The sequence below is a fragment of the Ursus arctos genome, unplaced genomic scaffold (genome assembly GCF_023065955.2).
Source record: "Ursus arctos isolate Adak ecotype North America unplaced genomic scaffold, UrsArc2.0 scaffold_4, whole genome shotgun sequence".
Lineage (NCBI taxonomy): Eukaryota > Metazoa > Chordata > Mammalia > Carnivora > Ursidae > Ursus > Ursus arctos.
The window spans coordinates 83,836,032-83,857,600 of NW_026623056.1; the positions used below are offsets into that span (position 1 = coordinate 83,836,032).

At 39.1% G+C, this 21,569-nt stretch overlaps 1 protein-coding gene across 12 annotated transcripts in view; it reads left to right on the forward strand.

Annotated features, from left to right (window-relative positions):
* Positions 1-21,569, forward strand: part of ITSN1 (intersectin 1) — a 204,079-nt gene that overhangs the window by 111,595 nt on the left and 70,915 nt on the right. For all 12 annotated transcript variants that reach the window (XM_026510388.3, XM_048214865.2, XM_026510536.3 and 9 more), the window contains 5 exons: positions 2,022-2,109; positions 2,244-2,383; positions 14,113-14,240; positions 16,715-16,944; positions 18,717-18,838. In XM_026510388.3, the coding sequence (XP_026366173.2) occupies positions 2,022-2,109; positions 2,244-2,383; positions 14,113-14,240; positions 16,715-16,944; positions 18,717-18,838 (708 nt within the window). The remainder of the gene's footprint in view (positions 1-2,021; positions 2,110-2,243; positions 2,384-14,112; positions 14,241-16,714; positions 16,945-18,716; positions 18,839-21,569) is intronic.

Sequence of the window (21,569 nt, forward strand, 5' to 3'; positions counted from 1 at the left end):
TAAATATCAGAGCAAATTGATTCATGGTGTTTTTTGTGTTTCCTATGTCCTTACTGATTTTGTGACCTCTTCCAGCTGCTGCCAGAGGATGTTGAAAGCCCTATCATTGTAAATTTTTCCTTTTTCCTTCCAGTTCTGTCAGTTATTGTTTCATTCGCTTTGAAGTCCTAATCAATTTGAGATATTAGGATATGACCTATACTGTAAATAGTATCAGATGTTCACTGCTAGAAATTGTTTGAACGTATTAAAAAGTGCATATACCTTTTAAAGTATATTCTTCTATATGGTAATTTTTTTATATGTCTTTCATTAACTATGAGAAGTTTCATAAAATATTCTCTTGGAAAATTTAGGAGTGAAGGCCACGTGTTTATTATCTCATTGAATGCACTATGACCACATTTTTTATTATTTAAGATTGATACTTAGTATGTTCACTTATTGATAATAAAATACAAATTAGGGTTCCTGACAAAGTAGTGAAGTGAAAAATAATACATGGTTTGAAGAAGGCCAGGTATATCATAGGCTATGAGATACTGGTTCCTTTCCCTTACTGTTATTAGCAGATACTTACTGTGCAGATGAGTCAGGTAACCCTTCATGTTGGTTTATAACTTATTTTAGAAACTTAAGATTTGCATTTAAAAGTGATGTTTATATAAGTTAAATAGTCTCAGTGATCTGAGCTAGGTTTCATCTTGATGTGTCATTGTTTGTCTTGGTAAAGGAAAGAAACTTTGGGGTTGGGTAAGAGGCCTTTCCTTAATTTAGGGAGGAGACTAGGAGAAGCTCAGTTGGCTGGGCCTTTTTGGGGAAACAAGCTGAATTGTATATTCTGTTTTATCCAGATTTGGGGAAACGGGTGTGGTGTGGATTATTCATATGAGAAGATGCTTCCAGATCTTCTCTGTTGAGCTCTATCTCTCTCCTATTCAGACTTGTGGCACACAAAGCTTTATTGCATACAAGCCAGTCTGAATCTAAGGATGGTTGTTCCAAAAAAGACCACTTCTTAGCCTCTGATAAAAATTTTCAATTAAGGCATTTTTATTTTCTCAAACCAAAAACCAATGCATAGAGATTTTTTTCAAGTTTTTATTTAAATTCCACTTAGTTAACATACAATGCTTATTAGTTTCAGGTGTAGAATTTAGGGATTCATCACATACAACACCCAGTGCTCATCACAGGTGCCCCCTTAATGAGATTTTTTTAAATCAAGGTAAAAATGAAAGTCAAGTTATTCTCAGCTGGAAAGGCTGTCATTTTTCCGAACTGTGTAGAAACTGTATAGGATAATCTCAGCTGAACTTAAGCAAATACAGTGCTTGACAGGTCATCCATGAAAACTCCAGATAGCCTTTCACAGTGTGGGTTAGTTTTTTTCTTATATCAGGTAAAAAACTGTTGGTTCAAGACTTTTTTGTACCTGTTTAAAATTATAGGTCCATTCTCAGTGGTGGAAAAACATATATGGCAGCCAAGATTCTGTCGTTAGAAATCTCGTCTTGATTTCTCTTTCCATCTTCAGGTGTGTGGTAAACCTCAGTTCAGTCCTATTATGTATCGCAGTTCAGAGTAGAGTAGTTCCTATGCAAACTACGCAGTTGGTATACGAACAACAGAGTCACTGCATTTACATTTGATCCTTTCAAACGTAAGTGCAAGGGAGAGATCGATACTTTCGGTTTTCTCTGCTGAGTTGTACTTAAAGTACATTTTTGAAAGCTTATAAATAGGCAGCAAGTCAAAAAAAATTTATGAAATCTCAAGGGAGCTATAACTGTCTTAACTTCATTTCGATGAAAAGCATTTGGCAAATAGTTAATTGCTTGTCAAAAAAAGCAAGAAGTACCTGACTGGTGATTAAATGCAGTTTCTACATATAGGATTTGGGATGAGATGGGATGAGTCTTTGACGGACGAGAAAACGGACTTCTGTCAGCCTTTATGTGGAATGCAGACATGGTAGTTTTCCCTGTCACTTCATTGTTGTTTTCCTCCTTCTCTCCTAGGAGGCTCAGCAAATGCTCGGAAGACTTATTCCAGAAAAACAGATACTCAATGACCAGCTCAAGCAAGTTCAACAGAACAGTTTGCACAGTAGGTGTTTGCTTTAAAGTTGGCCTTTTCCTTTTCATTTGGCCCAACTTTCCTTCCGTGAAATGAGAACATTAAAAACCATTTTCCTCCTTGCCAGTTTGCTTTTCTCATCTTGCAATGTTTTTCTAAAACAGGAGATTCACTTCTCACACTCAAAAGAGCCTTAGAAGCAAAAGAACTAGGTCGGCAGCAGCTACGAGACCAACTGGATGAAGTTGAGAAAGAAACCAGATCGAAACTACAGGAGATTGATATTTTCAATAATCAGCTGAAGGTAACCATTCTCTGCGTTCCCACATATACGTCCTCCCCTTTAGTTTTTCTACTGGCCAGATGATGAGTTTTGTTACTTAATTCCGGGGAGAAAACTGTATGAGGCTGGCTTGTCAGCCTTCCTGCGGACCTTCATAGTTACAGATGAATAGTACACAGTCCAAATTGCACTTTTCTCTTAAACATCTAAAGGTGAATTTGGCATCTGTAAATTAAAGTGAGTGAGTGGCCCCCACACGATGTCCGTCTTTAACCAGAATGGCATTTTTCTACATCTCCATCCTTTTGTCTGTTGGTAACTACATCAAGTTGAAGTCCAAAAGCAAGGCTCCCAAAGAGTCTGTCTTTTATTCTTTGAAGACTGATAAAAAGGGATTGTTTTCTCTCTTTTAAAACTAAGAATTTTCTGCCACTTCTGACCTTCAAGATTGTTCTCGAAGGTAAATCTTTATTTTGTTACCTCACATTTTAAAATGTTATTGTTTAATGGAGTATCGCTTTTGTCTCAGTGACAAAAGTGGTATATGGTTTTGTCACATTTACGTGGTAAAATTCAGGAAAATGCCAGCGCTCCTAGGGAATGTGAAAGTGGTTATGGCAGCTTCCTTTGGGTTTGGTGCCTTTGATTTAACCTCACAACTTTACCATCTTAAGACCGTTGACTCTTACAATAGAACCAGAATGCAAGCAGTTAATGTCCTACTAACAGTGAGCACATGCACTGTCGATTTAAGTAAATATAGGAGTTTTTAATCAGTTATGTTCTTAATAAGAAATGGCCTTCCCACTTTTTTTCAAATACTGTTTCATTTTCCATCTCAAAATCCTTTATACTTAACTCTGGCTAATTTTGCTTTTGGCACTGGAAAAAGGAAAACCCCTTTATTATTAAAAATAGGAAAAGATTGGAAAGCATATTTGTGATTTTTAGTTGGCCTTTGAATTGAGATTCTAGGCCAAATTGTTCAGACATCTGAGTTTGAGTTATTTTTGCTTGTTTTTCCCCCCAGAGTAATAGGTAATGAAATTTTCTCAATTGTACAATACCAGGCAAGTGTTCTTAGGGGACATATTATTTGAGCCAACTTAGTGCTTTTCTTTGCTTTCATTCTTACACGGAATCTATGTTCGTGTGTGTGTGTGTGAGAGTGTGTGAGTGTGTGTGTGTGCTCACATAGGTACGCCCCACACTTGTACATACTTGATTATATGAGATATGTGAGTCCTGGAAGTAGAGCTGTGAGTTCTCTATCTCAAGACTAAACACAGTAAAAATGCTCACATTAACTCTCACTGTGACTTGTCACTGTCTCAAGCAAGAAGAACATGATCACAGTGCTTTTTAGTAGTCCCTTGGAGCACAAACGGTTAAATATTGGGCTCTCTTCTGAACCCAGGCAGTAGCCCAGATTTCTGCCCTAATCTTAAGATTCCATTTTCTTGCAATTTGACTCTCAAAGCAAAGTTCATGTATTAGAAGATGACACTGCCGTGGGTGATTTTTCCCAAATGCCTAGCCTATTTATGGAACGTTTGTCCTGTTGGAATGCTGTTGCCATTGCCGAAGAGAACTCCCTGCCGAGGTGGCGTGAGTCCCTCTTCCTGTGTGTCATGCTGCCTCGACTTAGAGCTGCTGACACAAAGGCTACGTCAGCCCATCCTTCCACTTTATTCCTTTCCCCAAGTGTACTCATTTTTAAATAAGAACATTGCTGTCTGTCTTCATTTTTATTTTGGTTTTCCATTATTAACTTTAAGTTTAATATAGAGAATGAAAAATGATGAGCCAGTACAGCTTTATTGTTTTATTTAACAGCCGATTTGGAGGCCTTAACAAATACGTTTTAGTGCCTTACAGTGATTATTTCTAGTATTTCTCTCCTGTCTGGTGAAACAAAAGCAGGAATGGTTAAATTGAAGCATCGAAAAATTTATAATTTGATCGAGACAACTCTAGAGGCAGATTTAAGATTTAGTCTCTCGAGTATGTCCTGCCTCCTTTCCTTTGTTGTAGTCACGTTGGAAAATAGGAGGCATTTTCCCCCTGACTTTAGAGCGCGCATTCATCAGTAACTATCATTCTCGTATGATGAGACAGACCAGGAGAACCAGCATTCTGACCCCTGGGGTTTCCTCAGTGCCTCTCTTGATATATATCAGTGCCTTTACAGCATTCGCACTGATGATGCAAGAATTACTTCTGTCTTGCTGGGAGTGAAACCTTGGCGATTGCCCAGTCATTTCACACATCTTATCTGATGGTGTGAACTTGCTACACCCAAAACCTCCCCCTCCCAGAAGGAGACCAGCAGGAGAGGACAGAAGAAAAAGTAGGACTTGGCAGTTTTATTTTATATTCATGTAGATTGTTCCCCAAGAGAAAGCTGTAATTCACTCATTATCGGCTAGTGTGGTGACACGGTAGAAGGACCTTACGGCATGCAGAATTTTAAAGTGAGTTGACCAGGGCATTAAACCTATATTTGGTGGCTGGCTCCACAAACGAGGATTCCAGTTAACAAACACCAGTTCCGTGTTTCTTTGGTAGACAACTACTTGTAATAAGTTACTGGCTTCAAACTGCAAACTCAAAGTCATGTCTAGTCCCCAGATTCTGGGGGTATAAGACCGTGATCAGGATGTCTTAAATGTATTTAGTTTCTTTGTAGAAGAGTTTAGAGAGTGGGTATGTTTTATCATCCCCCCACCCTTTTTTTTTTTAAACATACAGTCTGATTTAGTCCTTTCTACCAAGTGGCTAGTTCAGATTCATTCTTCTTTTAGGAGTCTCTCCTTTTTCTTCACTTGAGGAAGAATTACATTCCTACTTCCTTACCTAAGACCTGTTAACCAATGATGGAAGTTCCCAAGTCATTAATGAAAGAGGAAAAAGATTACTTTTGCAGTCAGGTTAACAGGTATATGTTTTATACAGGTAGCAACATATTGAAAACAGTAAAGCATATTTACAATTACAGTTGTGTTTTAAACAGCTCCGGATTCAGGGATATGAAACATAAGGTCTCTAGAGTCTTCTACCCGATCTGGAAATTGAGGGGCTCATTCTTTCCTTTCAGACAAGGCCTTTTTTCCATGTATTTTTATAGACATTTACCTAATAGATGTGACATTTATATATTTGAAAAATAATCCCAAGACATAACCGTCTTTCTAATTTATCACCCCAAACCAAGAATTATTTGACAAAAGAGCAGAGGAATCTCAGTGTAGCAAGGCCACGGGAAAGGGCTTGGGGGCAGCGGTGGGGGGGGGGAGTGGGTAGAAATGGTAGCACACTGAGATACTGACTCTCTTGTACTAGAAATTCCCTGATTGGCAGCCTTTGTATTTATGCTGCCTTTTATATTAACAGTGAATTTCAGCTTTCTGATGATGAAATGAAATATTTGACCAGGGATTTAATCATGAATAATTGATTTTGTTTGTAATTGTTGTTAGCAAGAGTTAGTACTTCTTAAAGTAGTTTTAATTCAGTGGATCACAATTTGTTTACCATACTTTTCTGCTTTTAGAATGTACTCTGTATGCAACAAGTATTTTTTCATACTACGAAATCAGTAGTCCTCTCATATTCATTTTCTAGAAACATCAATTTAAACATTATTCTATGTGAATTTCTCTTTTTATTTCATTTTACATGAAAATCAAAAACTCTTAACATTTTTTGAAGAAGCTATGTACCTAAAGGGCACATAGAGACATTCTGATCATTGTTTTTCTTACATACAATACGTTACCTGTAAGTATAAAATTATGGTTCTGGCAAGCGTCCATAACATTACCTATAGGGACTTTTCAGATAGAAGCACTTGACTTCTCCTTGCCCTTGGCAATGTTGATAGTTACTGTACCAGTTTTCTTTGGCACGGACAGCCTACTATTCCATATTTTCATATCTTAGCTGTGATACAGGACAGCAGTGTAATGTGTAGTTTAGTTTTCAAGGCTTCAGGTGTGTGCTGCGTAAGAGAACCCAGCACTCGAGAGGCTGGACGTTGTTTCACGCTGAAAAGTTTGAGTCCTTGTTGGTTCCCATCTAGTCACTGTGCTGGACAAGTCCTAATGTGAATGGTGTTTACATTAGAGCATTTCTTTCTTCCAGTCCTTGGCAATGGAGGTGGCAGCGTTGCAGGGCCTGGCAGTTCTCCTGGCCTGCGCCATCCACTTAGACTCCTTCCTAAAGGTCTCCATGCCCTACTCAGGCAATGCACATCCTTCTCACACTAAGAGTGATGAACTGTCTCCACCTCTGTGCTTCAGTTTCCCCTGCTCAGATGAGTGCTCAGTGTCTAAGATAGAGTTTCCCATGAAGTGCTAAGCCTTCCTTGTCAAAGTCAGTGATTAGTTACTATACATCGTGGGGGTATGGGTGAGTCTTTGCTCTTGACAAATTATATGTGTGGTGGTGGAAATTCTGAACTACAAGTTGGATAAGATACTGTATACTGTAGTCTTGTCTTTATAGCAAGTATGATAGGTCATTGAATTGGCCACATGGCCGCAAAATTTTGTAAGACAACTCAGTCGTGATTTGGTTCTACATGCATATTTCCATCCTATGGGAGACCGTATTATAGTCAGTAATAACTATTCTGAAAGGAGACAGTATTTTATTTCTTAGCAAAATTTAGTAGGACTAATTCAGAATTACGAATTGTATTTTTTAAATATATTTGGGAAATCCAGACTTCTTAAATTAGACCACAAGAGGCTGTTAGAGATATAAATTCTACCCATATGATACCTGTCTTAAAAGTTGCTCCTGAGAACTGAATTGATGTTGAAATGAGAATACCAGTTATAGAAAATAAGGTTTTTGCTTTAACTGAGGCTTTTATGCTCTTGGTTTCAGACACTTGCTTTCTTGGCAGGCTCATTCATTACGAAGGCAGTGAAAGGCAGAATGTTTAGCAACCAGGGAGAAAAAGAAAAGAGCTGGAGAACAAACTGCAGAACAGAATGAGAAGTCAGGGGAAAAAATGCATGTGAGGGGAAACAATGAAGGAAAGAAAAAAGACTCAGAAAGAGGAGATACAGACACAGCAAGAGAAATCGGTGTAAACTCAAATAAAATAACAACATTGCTTTAATAGAATAATGTTTGGCTGTTTCATGGTTTGGTCCCTGATTTTGTTCGTGATTAAATTTTCTTTTTATGTGTATGATCCTTTTGAAAAAGACCTGTTCAGCACAGAAGTAATAAAACTCTCTCATTCAATGTACTTGTGATTGTGGAAACTTTATGTAGATTCCTTGAATATAGAAAAATAATTAGAACATGCCTGAGACTCAAAATAATTAACAGGTGTTGTATGTACCAGACTCTATGCCACACCCATAGGCTTGGTTGGTTGAGGCTTTTTTCATAGTGTGGATTTTTCTTTTGAGGTCTTAAAAAAATATATTTAACAAAAGGTGATTTGGGAAAGGGAGAAAAGCAGAATTCAATCTTTTGAAAAAACATTTTCTTTCTTTATTCTCTTGTTTAGCCACAGCCTTTGACCGTTTTATCCTTTAGAATAACTTGTATTTAAAATAATGGGTTATTGATTTATAAGATGAAGCTGAGACATTTTGGGAAAACTCAGATTTTCAGGACAAAACAGTCCATTTTCTCTTCTTGGTAACAGCAGGGTAGATACCAAAGCCTCTTGGGAGACATGGGTGAAGATTCTTAATTAGCTCTTCCTACAGAGAGGGCAGGATTTTCTAGCTCTTCTCCCCACTTCTGTCCACCTCTCTTCTCACCCCTTCACACACACACACACACACACACACACACACACGCTCTTGTACACGCACACACGTCCCAGTGCATTCTCTCTGGCTCTCCCGTAGTAGCACTTAGAAAGACTGACTACCAACTGTTCCATGGGGAACTGGAATTCCTATTTGAATAATGATTTCAGGTTTAGAATAATACTTAAATACGTTTTTAAACATTAATATACCCCTCTCAGAATTCAAATAACTGATCAATACTTTTCTTTGTATTCCACACATTTTAATACATCAAGAGGGAATACTTTTTATAATTTTGTGATGAAGAGACTATTAGATTACTTTGATTTGGGTACAGTTTCTATGTTTTGAAATACTTTTCAGATTTTTCCAGGCAGATACAATTTCCCCTGTCCTCACTGGGTTTGTTGATTGGCTTTCTTTAATGGCTTTCAGTCTGTTTCACAACCACTTACTTGGGATATTTTATTTTATTTTATTTTTTTAAAGATTTTATTTATTTGTTTGACAGAGAGAGAGATAGCCAGCGAGAGAGGGAACACAAGCAGGGGAGAGGGAGAGGAAGAAGCAGGCTCCCAGTGGAGGAGCCTGATGTGGGGCTCGATCCCAGGACCCCGGGATCACGCCCTGAGCCGAAGGCAGATGCTTAACGACTGAGCCACTCAGGCGCCCCAACTTGGGATATTTTAAAACTCAAAAAGCTTTTTAAAAATTCTGATATTGTGTGCTACATAATATCCCTGGGTGAAAAATAAAGTGACATTTATTTATATAAGAGCACTTCTGCTTTTGACTTTCTGTATATTAGGTTGAGATAAAACAAATCCTTGACATTTTTGATGCTGGCCTCTAGATCAGTTTCCTAGGTCCATTTCATATTAATAGAATGAAGATTATTATAAACATAAGAGATGTTTCCTGAACAGTTTTATTTTTATTTAAAATCTTGAGTTCATGAATTTCAAGTAATTAAAGTGTGTTTGTTTTGTCTCATGTTTCCAAGAGACAGCCTGAGGTAAAATCAAGAAGCAGAGTAATCCTTCAAAAAAATTAAATGACCAGATTAGCCATAAATTTCCATTAACTACTAGCCTTTCCTGCTCCTCTTGCTAGTTAATTTTTTGGTCTCTTCAGAAGCATTTATGGAAAGTAATGTTTATGAAAAGGCATCCCATACGTATTGTTCTGGTGGACACTTCTCTGTATTTCCAGTAATGCCACTTCACATAGTACACTTATTTTTGAGTGTTTCTAAATCCAAATAAAGGAGAAACAAAGTTTTTAAGTCAAGTGATTCCGCGCCCCTTGCATAGCAATAAAACAACAGTCATTAGTAAATTTGAAAGTGAGCCATTTTTCTTGGGGCTAAACAAGTTGAATCTTCTGGAGTATTCAATTTGTCCAGCATATTGCTTTTGAAATACTTTGGCTGTATGCCATAGGGTTTCCAAAGATGTTTTATGATACAAATATCTTAATTCTTTAGGGGAAATAAGTGATTTTTTTCCCCCATGTGTTGAAGGAAGAAAGTTAAAAGCAAGCTTATTTTCATTTATCTTTGTTGATACGTGACAGAATTTTTATTTTCCAGTTATCTCCCTATTGTGGTTCATAATCTGTGTTTGATCAAAGACCCCTTTCAGAATGCAATAAAAACTCTGAGCCTTCTCTGCAAGAAAAATGCCTGTATTGCCCAGTTTGCATGCTGTCTTGTAGTGTTCCCAGAGCCAAAGCTTATTCACAGACCCTAGCGAAGAAACTTTGTTACATCTTCAAATTCTAGAGATATTATTAGTAATAAAGATCTTATCTTTTTAATTTACATTCACTACACATTCTATAGTTTTATTTTTCTTAGGTATTTGTGACACATAGCTCAAACTTCTTCAATGCATGTTTATTTCTTCTTTATTAAGAAAGGCATTATACTGTATTAGGAGAGAATATCAAATTACCATACACTGTATCTGTCTAAAACATCTCATACCCTTGAGTAGAACTCACAGAAGAGAAATGAACAAAGTTGTGTACTCAATACCATATTGCTAGATGGATATCCAGCCAATAAATACATAACTGTAGTAGGGTTATTGATTATAGACAACAGTAATTTGGGGTTTCAATAATTTCTTGTTTGTTCTATTTTTATCTTCATTATCATAGAGAAATAACTGTGACAGGACATAACAGAACGTGCAGGGTCACTTTGATGAGGTCGACCACCAGGAAAAGCTGACACAGGTCATGTCGCGAAGCTTTTTCGCAGCTACTTTTCCCAATGGTTCTGTCATTTCCTAAAGAAATAATTTAATGACACTAGAGTTCTTTGTCCCCTTAGAAATTTTTCCCTGAAGGAATTAAAAGGGTACTTTTAAATAACTGTGACTGCACTCGAGTCTCTTAAACAGTAGTGTTGAAAGAGAACGACAGAGCAGTACAAGACCCTCTGTCCCCCACGTGAAGGGACTCTGCCTCACAAGGCCCCCGTCATGCTCAGATAGTCCTTCATTCTGTAGATCGCCTTTCCAGAAGTTCAGCTTTTTAAAACAGACTTTATCAAGCTTCAGAATCATGAATTTTCTGCTTTATCTTAAACTCCCAAGTCCAAGGAAAGAGAGGAAGGCCTGGAATTCCTGCCTGTTTGCAGCGTGTTGATTTTTGTGCAGTGGTGTGCTCAGCAGTATTTGAATTGGACAAAGGAAACGATAGAAAAACTTTGCAACTGTCAAGTCTAGATCATGAGATGCCAGGGCCTTCTGTGACCTTATTTGACATCTGTGATTTTATGGCTCCTTTCAAGTTCCAGTTCCTTGGAGATACTTGAAGCTGTAGCTTATTTGTACAGTTAGGGTTGGTTTCAGCCTGGCCTGGCATGCTGCTGTCCTCAAAAATAAATGCGCTTTTAAAATTTCTTTGAAATTTAATATCTTCCTTCGTGTATATTTGGTAAATTTAAAAATTGTTTTTAAAAATTGTCTTAAGGGGCGGCTGGGTGGCACAGCGGTTAAGCGTCTGCCTTTGGCTCAGGGCGTGATCCCGGCGTTATGGGATCAAGCCCCGCATCAGGCTCCTCCGCTATGAGCCTGCTTCTTCCTCTCCCACTCCCCCTGCTTGTGTTCCCTCTCTCACTGGCTGTCTCTATCCTGTCGAATAAATAAATAAATAAAATCTTTTAAAAAAAAATTGTCTTAAGAAGGTGATTTTCTTTCTATAGATTCTTTAAATTCACTTCTTATTGCTTTTTATTTTATTGTACCTCCAAAAACGTTCCTAGCTTTACTGCTGTCTGTCTTGACTTTGGTAGTTAATGATCTGTAAGTTACCATTCAATCAGTAGAGCCCTGTATGGAAAGGAAATGTGCATTGTAATTCTTTGGTAAAGTGTAAAGCCATTTTTCATGGGTGTATTGGTATATCACGGGCGGTGTTCATTCCACTTGGCCAGTGCTTGTGCAGTATCTGTTGTTAAATATTTTGAATATCACTCTGCCTATAAATACATTTTTCCTGGGTAAAGTAACAGCTTTTCTATTTTAATATGTAATCAGGCTCCTGAACTCCAAACTAAAATGTCACTCTTCCCCTGCCATTTCTTAACTCCTCTGTATTTAATTTCGGCTTGGTTATTTTGCTTACTAGTTATGCCTTTTTGGTTTACTCCTGTAGGAAGAATAAAACCCTAAATATAAGAGACACTGAAATAAATAAGGAGTAATTTTTTTATGTGATCAACAGTGTCAAAGAATTTAACGGATCTTAAAGTGGAAAACCTAAGGGCCATCCACTCTAATTTAGCTGTTGGCCCATGTCAGGGACGTGAGATCACAATCCAGGTTTCTTTGTTCCCAGTTCAGTACTTTTGATTATTGTCTATTGCCATGAATTATTCTTTCTAAACCTATTTAAGAATTTTATGCAATTGAAGATGAAATTTTAAAGTAAGGAAAAAAGGAAACGTTTCAGTCCCTTTTTCCTCTTCCTTTTAAAGGGCCTCAGTCATTGGGCTAATGATGGAGAGGGCCATCGCTGTCTCTGCAGGACCCAACTTTTGGGTCCCTCTCTTAGGACTTTAGAGATTGATTTCATATCCTCCCACTGCAGTTTTCCTTTTCACATAGAGATATTAACTGGAGCCAAAAGTACAAATTACTCTAACAATAGGAAGTGGCCCCAGTTTTCCATTTGTCTCTAAAATATCAAATCCAAGTCGCGTTCCCAGGCATCTGCCATAGAGTACAGTCCACCAGTGTGTGCCCTGTATACAGCGTTGCTTCTTTCTGCTGCCTCCTGCCTAGATATTCCCAGTCTCATCTGCTGATACCCCACCGAAGTCCCTTCCTTCCTTCCCTGCTTTTCCAGTGCCTACTTCCCCCAGTTGTCACCCCAGCACCCTCCTCAGTACCATCTCCTCCTAACTCCTGATTCCTAAAAACTTTTCCTTTTATCTCACTGATCCCTCTTAGGACCTCTCAAAGTCACTTCTGGTTTATAAAACACTCGTTTTTGCATTCTTACTTTATCCTGAGAACAGGCTAGCTAGCAGAAAAAGGTTAGCGTAATGCTTAGGGCTTTTCTCTAGGAATAAGTGCATTTAAACACCGATCTTCTATAGACAATGCTCTACCTTTGTTCCATCTCTGAATGAATCTAAAGGTAGGAGTTTAAGGCAGGAGGAAACCTACCCATTTGGGCTTAACCAGTGGACAAGATGAAGAAGACAGGGCAAACCTTACTTCAATTCTTGTATCTCACCAAAAAGACCCCAGGGCTGCCACCTCGGGGGACTCACCCTAGTTACCCAGTCGAAGAAGTCAACTGGAAATGTACCCTTACAGACCAAAAAAAAAAAAAAAAAAATGCATCCTTGGCTCTCCTGGATACTGACTCATCCGATTTATTGTTGACACAAGCAGGAGGCATCTCGGTGACTGAATCTGTTAGTGACCATTGGGTTCCTGTATGGAACCTATATGAGTTCTCGCTCAACAGGCATTTCTTTATTTATACTTGGGATGTTTAAAGTTCTGACTCGAGTACTTTAAATATCATAAAATGGGGGCGCCTGGGTGGCACAGCGGTTAAGCGTCTGCCTTCGGCTCAGGATGTGATCCCGGCGTTATGGGATCGAGCCCCACATCAGGCTCCTCTGCTATGAGCCTGCTTCTTCCTCTCCCACTCCCCCTGCTTGTGTTCCCTCTCTCGCTGGCTGTCTGTCAAATAAATAAATAAAATCTTTTTTAAAAAAATAAATAAATAAATATCATAAAATGCATCTTGTTTTCAGTCGTCTGCTAAGGAAATCCCTGTTTTTCCTGGGGACTGATATCAAATGAGGAAGTTGGGTTCAACATGGTGACTGTCATATTATCACATTTATTTTCAACCTGACTGATGGGTTAGTGTGGGGAAGTCGACAGCTTCACACTTGGATTTCACAAGAGAAGATGCTCCGGAAGGGTGTGATTTGAAGACAGACAGACCCTGGTGGGGACAGTCCAGGTTGTGGAGCAGAGGGATGGCCATCTGTTCTAAGGCAGCATAGCATAAGAAGGTCAGGTTTGGATGGAGGCGGTGTGTATTTTCCAAGCCAGTAGAGGCAGGTGTTGCTTCATTACCCGAAGCCCCTTGGGGCTTTATTGATCATCACCGTACCTTAAAGCTGGTTAAATCCATTTCTGTTGCCGAGTCTTGAACCACGTAGCTTCTCTAATACCCGTCGCTAGCAAGCTCCTTCTAAAGCATGTAATGGGAGATGGTGTAATGTTTTACGACTCACTAAGATATAACCTGGAACAACTCTTGGAGATCAGTCATGTCAAAATGTAGAGTGATTTTTGGTTTTCCAAATCTGAGATGTTAGTCTCCTAAATGTCTGGACTTCCCCACTATGAAATGTTGCCTGTGATAAACAGTGGAAATGCCTGTCACCTCGTGTCCTTATGTGAACTGTTTCCTGATTATTTGTAGGAACTAAGAGAAATACATAATAAGCAACAGCTCCAGAAACAAAAGTCCATAGAGGCTGAACGTCTAAAACAGAAGGAACAAGAGCGAAAGATCATAGAATTAGAAAAACAAAAAGAAGAAGCCCAAAGGTGAGTCTTTTACTGTGGATCGTGGACCCATCCGGAAGGAACTTTTAGTATTTATTATTCTTTGCAGGGCTTCTGCAAGTACCTACTGACCAGAAAGAGCCTTCAGTCTTTGGAGTGTGTGTGTGTGTGTGCGTGCGCGCAAGCACAAATACATGTGTATATAAATCTTTGCATATATAAGTACCCCCTGAAGTTTTTGGTTAGTTTCCAGAGCTCTCCCAAGCTACTACTATGTAGATAAATGGAATTATACAAGGAAATTAGGACACTTGGTATGCTCGTTTGCATGCCAATGACCAAAATACGTTTCCAGTTCACAGCCTTTTAATAACAGTGGCTGTCCGAGCGCTGGGTTTGAAATCAAAGCCCCTGAGTGCTCGCCGCACAGGCTTTCTCCAGTAGGACTGACAGTGTGCCACTCCGACTTCTTTCTTCTTTTCTTAACTGCAAGTTAAACTTGAGTACAAAACGAGAAAATTTGCTGCTGCTTAGGATCCAGACACATTTTTTTTATTCATCTTTGTTTGAATATTTGTGTTTGTGGTTTGTAACTTTCACTGGTAACTTTCTGTCATGAGTCGTAGAAATTTATTTGTTAACTTTCGGTGTGTCTGATTTTGTTACTGGATATTTGCTTGTTAAAGTTCAATTAATTTTTGACTCCAGGAAACAAAAATGACCAAATATTTCAGTGATGCACTGTAAATGTAAAAATTGGTTATTGAAATTAGAATAAAAAGATGAAGAAACGTAACTCGAGGAAGGCATTGACTTCAGTGGGCCGAGCTCAGTGCAGCTCCCCAGAGCAGTGCACATTTTGTTGTGGGTGTGTGTAATACAGTTGACCCTCGAACAACAAGGGGCTTAGGGGCACAGACCGCCTGCTCAGGTGGAAATCTGAGTATAACTTTTGACTCCCCCAAAACTTAACTACTAACAGCCTCCTGTTGACTGGAAGGAAGCCTACAGAAACATAACCAGTCGATGAACACATTTTGTCTGTTATGTGTGTTGTATACTGTGTTCTTACGATAAGGCGAGCTAGAGGAAGAAAATGTTAAAATCATAAGGAAGAGAAAGTACATTCAGAGCACCGTACTGTCAGTTATCCCCGTACAAGTGGACGCGCACAGTTGACCAGTGGACAGGTGGGTAGAGTCTCTAACCGATTTAGAGGACTGTTCTGCGGTTTTCTTGGGCTTTGGCTCAAGGGTTCATTTCTTGGATGTGCTGATTAACCCGAACTCTGTCCTTTCCTTAACCTTCAAAGTTGATAAAACGCTGTGCTGCACTGAGCTTAAACATTTCTGTGGAGTAGAAATCAACTCCAAATACCATAATACAAAAAAGGGTAGCTTTCCTGCTTTCAATCATATAAATAGTATCCAAAAATTAATTTCAGAAATTACATGGCTATACACTATACCTGATGACTTTTATTAGTAGCAAATATTAAGCAAATTCTATTGTGTGTTTTTGTTGTTGTTGTTACAAATGACGACAGAGGTAGGGGATCCCTTCCAAAAAACTTTTTTGTGCTTTCTTAAAAGATATTTTGAAAGTAAGTAAAATGTTAACGATTTAAGCTAAAGAATTTTATTCCACTAAATTTTCACATACGTAATACAGGGTAGACATAAATACCATATTTTTTAAATGGCTAATACAAGCTTTCTTTGTTTATATTATATTCCTTTGGCAGTTTCCTAATTCCAGGAGATGACCTCTGTGTGTTGGCCATGTCACAGGATAGCAGTTCAGGGTGTGGAGCCTAGAACCGGGCTGCCTGGGATTGAACCCCAGGCGGGTGTGGCCATGTGGCCTTGGACAGGCCTTTTAAATCTCTGCCTCATTTTTCTCCCATGTAGAAATGGGGACATTAATAGGACCTACTCCCCTGATGTGAAGGGTAATAGAGTTCATGTTGGGGGAGGACTAGTTATTACTATCACTGTATTTTTTACTTTTGCACGTGGGTTTCTTTAAAGTGTTTTCTGATATTACAGACTATCGTGCAGTGAGAGCAAAATCACCGCAGTCCTGTCCTGTGGGCTTCCAATTGAGGTCGTCTTAGATTTCAGGGCCTAGATTTAATTGCACTTGTCCCTTCGCATCAGCTGCTTTGACAAATACGAAGTTTTCAGGTTCAGGAAAATGCACAGAGACTAATGTTTAGTAACAGGATGGCCGCTACCTAAAGGGTTCAGACGATTCTGTTGCTTTCGCCTTCAGTTTTGGGGAACCACGTGTGTGTTCGTCTAGGTGCGTGCTCTCATCGTTCCTGTGTGTGTTAACAGCTTTTTGCAGTGAAGTACCAGTTTTAGCATCGAGAAGTCTCTTTGTTAGTCTTCTAACCACTTGGTAAAACACATCAGAAATCTTCTTCCTGTGTTTTTCTGGGTTCTGTGAAGAGCGCCCACAGCAGTGTTAAGCGGGAGTCGCTTCCTGGCTGTAATCAAGCATTTCGTTGACAGACGAGCTCAGGAGAGGGACAAGCAGTGGATCGAGCACGCGCAGCAGGACGATGCACATCAGCGGCCAAGGAAGATCCACGATGAAGAAAAGCTCAGAAGGGAGGAGAGCGTCAAGAAGAAGGACAGTGAGGAGAAAAGCAAACCGGACTCGCAAGACAAGATGAGCCGGCTTTTCCATCAGCATCAGGAACCAGCCAAGCCAGCTGTCCAGGCACCCTGGTCCACCACAGGTAGTAGGGGCGGAAGTCATTCTAGCAAATACGTTTCCTCTGCCAGATCGTCCTGAGGAATTCCCGTGTGTAGGCAGGCCCTGTCTTGGCTCCTTTCACAGAGATGGGTGAGAAGGCCAGTGTCCTTTTTTCAGACAGTGCAGATGTTCATTCTCGAGGCTCATGAAATGCCTGTTTAATCCTTCACCACCCTGCCAGCCTTTGGTCCCTCTCACGCTGGCATCCAGAGCCTTTGCAGACAAAAATGGCATGAGCTTCCTTACCAAGCCCCATCCAGAAATCTGTATCCCAGATCTGGAAAGAACCTGTTGTGTCTCCAGTTGGCTGTTTTCTCTGGGAATTACTGCGCTGTTTCGGGCACCCTTGCCCACACTGATCTGTCTTCAGCCGATGCTACATGAAGCCGTGTTTTTGACCTTTTGAAAACTGTGACTTTTTTTTTTTCTTTTTGCCCTTTGATCATAAGTTGCCTCTTTAAATATGGAAAATGAAGGCCTTTGAAATCGCTAGAAAACATTATCTCTTATGTCAGATGCAACCTAGGATGTATTTTCAAGATTCCCATGTGGCTCTGTGATACTGGGCAGCTTTGCAGATAGTACTCAGCTGAAGAAAGTGATTGAAGAAAGTGATTGCCTTTTCCTTTGTATGGCAAGTTATATCGATTTGATTTGTCCGATTATCCGTGTGCTTTTTATTGGTATACAGAAAGGAAAGAAAGAAGCACACTGTTCCGTAAGGTTTGTTTCCTGTTTACCGTGGGCAGAGATGGGGGTGGGGTTCGGAGTCGGGCCCCACATCCAGATGGCTGCAGTCCAGGGAGAAAGGCTGGCAAGCAAATTTATGTTTTAATGCTTTCTTTGATATGAAAATAATTTCACCAGTACTCGATCTTGGGCAATTAAATTCCTTATGTTTCCTCGTAGTATAAAATGAGGATTTCTTCTTCCTGTGGTCAGTGGGAAGTGTTGCACCTCATCCAGCCCCAGACTCCATGAAGATAATACCTTGCCCTCCCTGCTTTTCAGAGAAAATAGATGTGTGGCTAAATACCTACATTACTAGGATAAAACAGTTCAGAGGGCCCTGATTAGGTACTGTCAAGTGAATCAGAGGTCAAAATGTCTTCTACTTGCGTGCATTTTTAAAAATTTTTATTTAAAATCTAAATTATTTTCCTATAAGGTCTGTCATTAGGCTCATTTCCCCACCCCTGGGAGATGTAGAGGAAGACTTAACTTCCCTGGGGATTATCAGTAATAATCATCATTGGTGAAGTCAGCAGCCAAAGATAGCAACATTTACAAGTCTTTTAACGTGGAAAGTTGTGCTGCTTTGCTTCCTGCCAAAGGAGGTTTCTTCTTGGCTGATTCAGATTGGGGGTCACATTCTAACTGCTGCATTGTACTCGGCAGCCCGGGTGGGGGAGAGGGGTCCTGGTGCTTTACAGATGTGTACAGCTGGAGCCTCAGCCAGGAGGCAGTTCTTCGGGGACCTAAGACAAGACAGCCTCACTGCCGTCAGCATTGGGATGGCCTTTGTTCAGAGAGCCGCAGCCAGTGAACGCTGATGGATCTGAGTTGCTGACGTCAGATTTGGCTCTCCTTTGGCACGAAGTGTGTGCTTCAGAAATTCCTTGAATAGATGGAAAGAGTTCAGATGTTCAGGTCAACAGCAGAGGAGAGAGGTCATTTGTTTGGCTTGTTGTCATGCATATGTGTCCCGTGTAATGCTTTATTTTTGTTCCCTTCTCCCCACTGTTTTGTAAATAGAAAAAGGCCCACTTACAATTTCTGCACAGGAGAACGTAAAGGTGGTGTATTACCGAGCGCTCTATCCGTTTGAATCCAGAAGTCATGATGAGATCACGATCCAGCCCGGAGATATAGTAATGGTAAGAAAGACTCCGGTCAAAGTGTAATTTTCTCTTGATGATAAGCATCTGTCTTCCTCTTGCACTTTATTTGACAGCGTGAAATTGTTGCCGAGTGTGAAATCCAGGGTTTTTGAATTATGGGCTCAATCTTCCTTTTCTATTAGAATGAAAGATGATATTTAGAAATGGATCCTAGCATCACTTTAAGATAGAGGTGTTAAAGAAAATGGGTTGTTTTCACAGCCTTAGCGTGTTTCTAGATCTGTAAAGGTCTGGTAATTTCAGAGTTTAAATTGCTACTTAAATACTATGAATAGTCTTTAAGAAATAGTTTTAAATGCAGGATGTTTTATCATCACTTTCACAATTGCCAGTGATCACTTTTGTATCTTTGGGTCAGTGCATCTTTTTTCCCCTTTAATTTTGTGATCTTTGAATTGTGTGAAGAGTCATGAATTACATACAGTTAATCTGTCTTCTTACTCTATAAATGAGCAAATAAAAGAGTTCAGAATTTTGCTTTGTCATAGTTGATTTCCTTTAATTATACTAATAGTTAAATATAATCGTGTGATTGTAACTCAAACTGTAGTAACCAGTTTAGGAAAGAATAAAACCAGGCGGTTAACCTAAATTATTTTCTAAAAGAAAACAGTAGTTCTTCCATCTAGTTAGTAACTTCAGAATTAAGAGTCGTAGAAGTAGTCAAACTTTGCATTACTCTTGGCATTTTTTGTTTGTTTAAAGATGGGAATGGTTCCAAATTGTAAAAGAACTCTTACTGAGACCAACGTGGTTGTGGTACCAGCGGTAGGTATCTTTGAAGTTCAAGGGTAATGCACAGATCATTGCACTGTCACTCACGCGTTCATCTTGCGTGTATAGATCAGGTCTCTGTGTGGAGAATATACGATCCTTAATAAGCCAAAATATATAGAAAGAACAACGTATTCGGTCTTCAGAGATCTCAATCCTTTCTCCCCTTTATTTCGGACAGTTTTTTCTCAAATTATCATGGGCTTCAAATAAGGGAGTCAGGGCCAAATATCAGATTCTCTAGAAGACAAAATCTCCGTAACAATAACAAACCCTCTTCAAAAAAAGTGCAGCCTTCGTTCAGCAAACAGTGTGTGCGGCCTGCGTGCGGCCTCACACGCTCTTTACAGAAAGAGCGGCTGGTTTCTCTGTGGCGTGGGCACAGTGCTCCAGTGGTGCGAGGCATCTCCTTCACCACTGACTCTTTCCCACCCTGTTTTCTAATGGCCTGACGCACTTCACTCGTACTGCCTCGTCTTTGAACTATCGTGGCTTTTAAAGTGTATGAATTGTTAAAATATATAAGAATACCATACTGGGACTCTAAAAAACTTGTGAAAGTACAATGTGACATCAGAGAGGACCTCATTACAAAGTTGTGTCTTTACACTGAAACAAAAAAAAAAAGAGCCTAATGGTTTTGAAACTGGGTTTTGTCGCAACACAAGGTACAGAAAAGTAGTGTTCTCTTCTTGAGATAAGGAAGTGTTACAGATGTTACAATAAGGAAGTGTTCTAGATGGTCTGTGCTTTAGCGAGAAATAATTGCTATTTTTTGGAAACATAGTCCTGTTAAAATGATATTATTCCTCAAACTGGCTAGTTAACCACCAGCTTGACTAGATGAATAGAGTTGAGATGTGCTGTAAAACTAAAACATTCATTAAACATATTTTGCCTTGCTTTCAAACCTTTGCTTTCCTGGTGGAGGTTAAAGGGGAATGGGTAAGTCTGTGTAACTGTCAGGAAGTCTGCATCTTATTAAATGTTTCCTTCTTTTAAATCACTGATTCTGTGTAAGTACACATATCTTTGGGTGTTGTCGTGGCAGTAAAAATATGTTTTGAGTTTGTGTGGTAGGTTTTGCTTTAAAAAAAAAAAAAGGTATAAAAGTTTGTGTACCGGATTTCTCTTTGCTAAATTCCATTTAAGGACTAACTTAAAGGCTGTGTATTTGGCAAATTATAAGGTTAAGTCTCCATCTCCGGCTACAGACAAAAATAAGTTCCAAGTAGTTTAAACTTTAAAAGTTATATTTCTTCAAAAAAAATTTTTTTAAAGGAGACTATGGAAATAATTTCCTGGCAAAGAAATACCTTTCTGGAAAAGTTAAAACCAGAAGCCATAAATGGTAAAAATGGACAGATTTGACAACAGAAAATAATTAAAACTTCTATATTGCAAAACATATCCATATTATGTATAGACTCCCAAAACTTACAAAACTTGTCCAAGGATCTGAAGAGATATTCACACATGAAGAAAAGTATATGATATTAAAAATACACAAAAAGAGGCTTTATCTCATTGGTGATCAGGAAATGCAAGTTAAAAAAACCATATCACATTTTTCATTTCTCACCTGAGCAAGTTTAAAGGTTTGGTATATGCAGCTTTATCAAGAGTGCAGGAAAGTAGATGAGATACACACTGTCAGCATGGTTGTATGAATTGGCCAAGCTATTTTAAAAGCAATTTGACCATACCTATTTAAATTTAAAATTCTTATTCCCCTTGACCCAGAAATTCTGCTTTTCTCCCTCCTCTAGATGGTATTTTGGCATATGCATAAATACATGTGTAGACGAATGTTGCCTGCAGCATTGTTGGTAAAAACAAAAAAGGAATAGCCCCGTATAAGTAAGGGAATGGTTTAAATAAATTATGGTATAGCTGAGCAGGAAGATTTAAGATGTGAAAAAATAAAAAATAA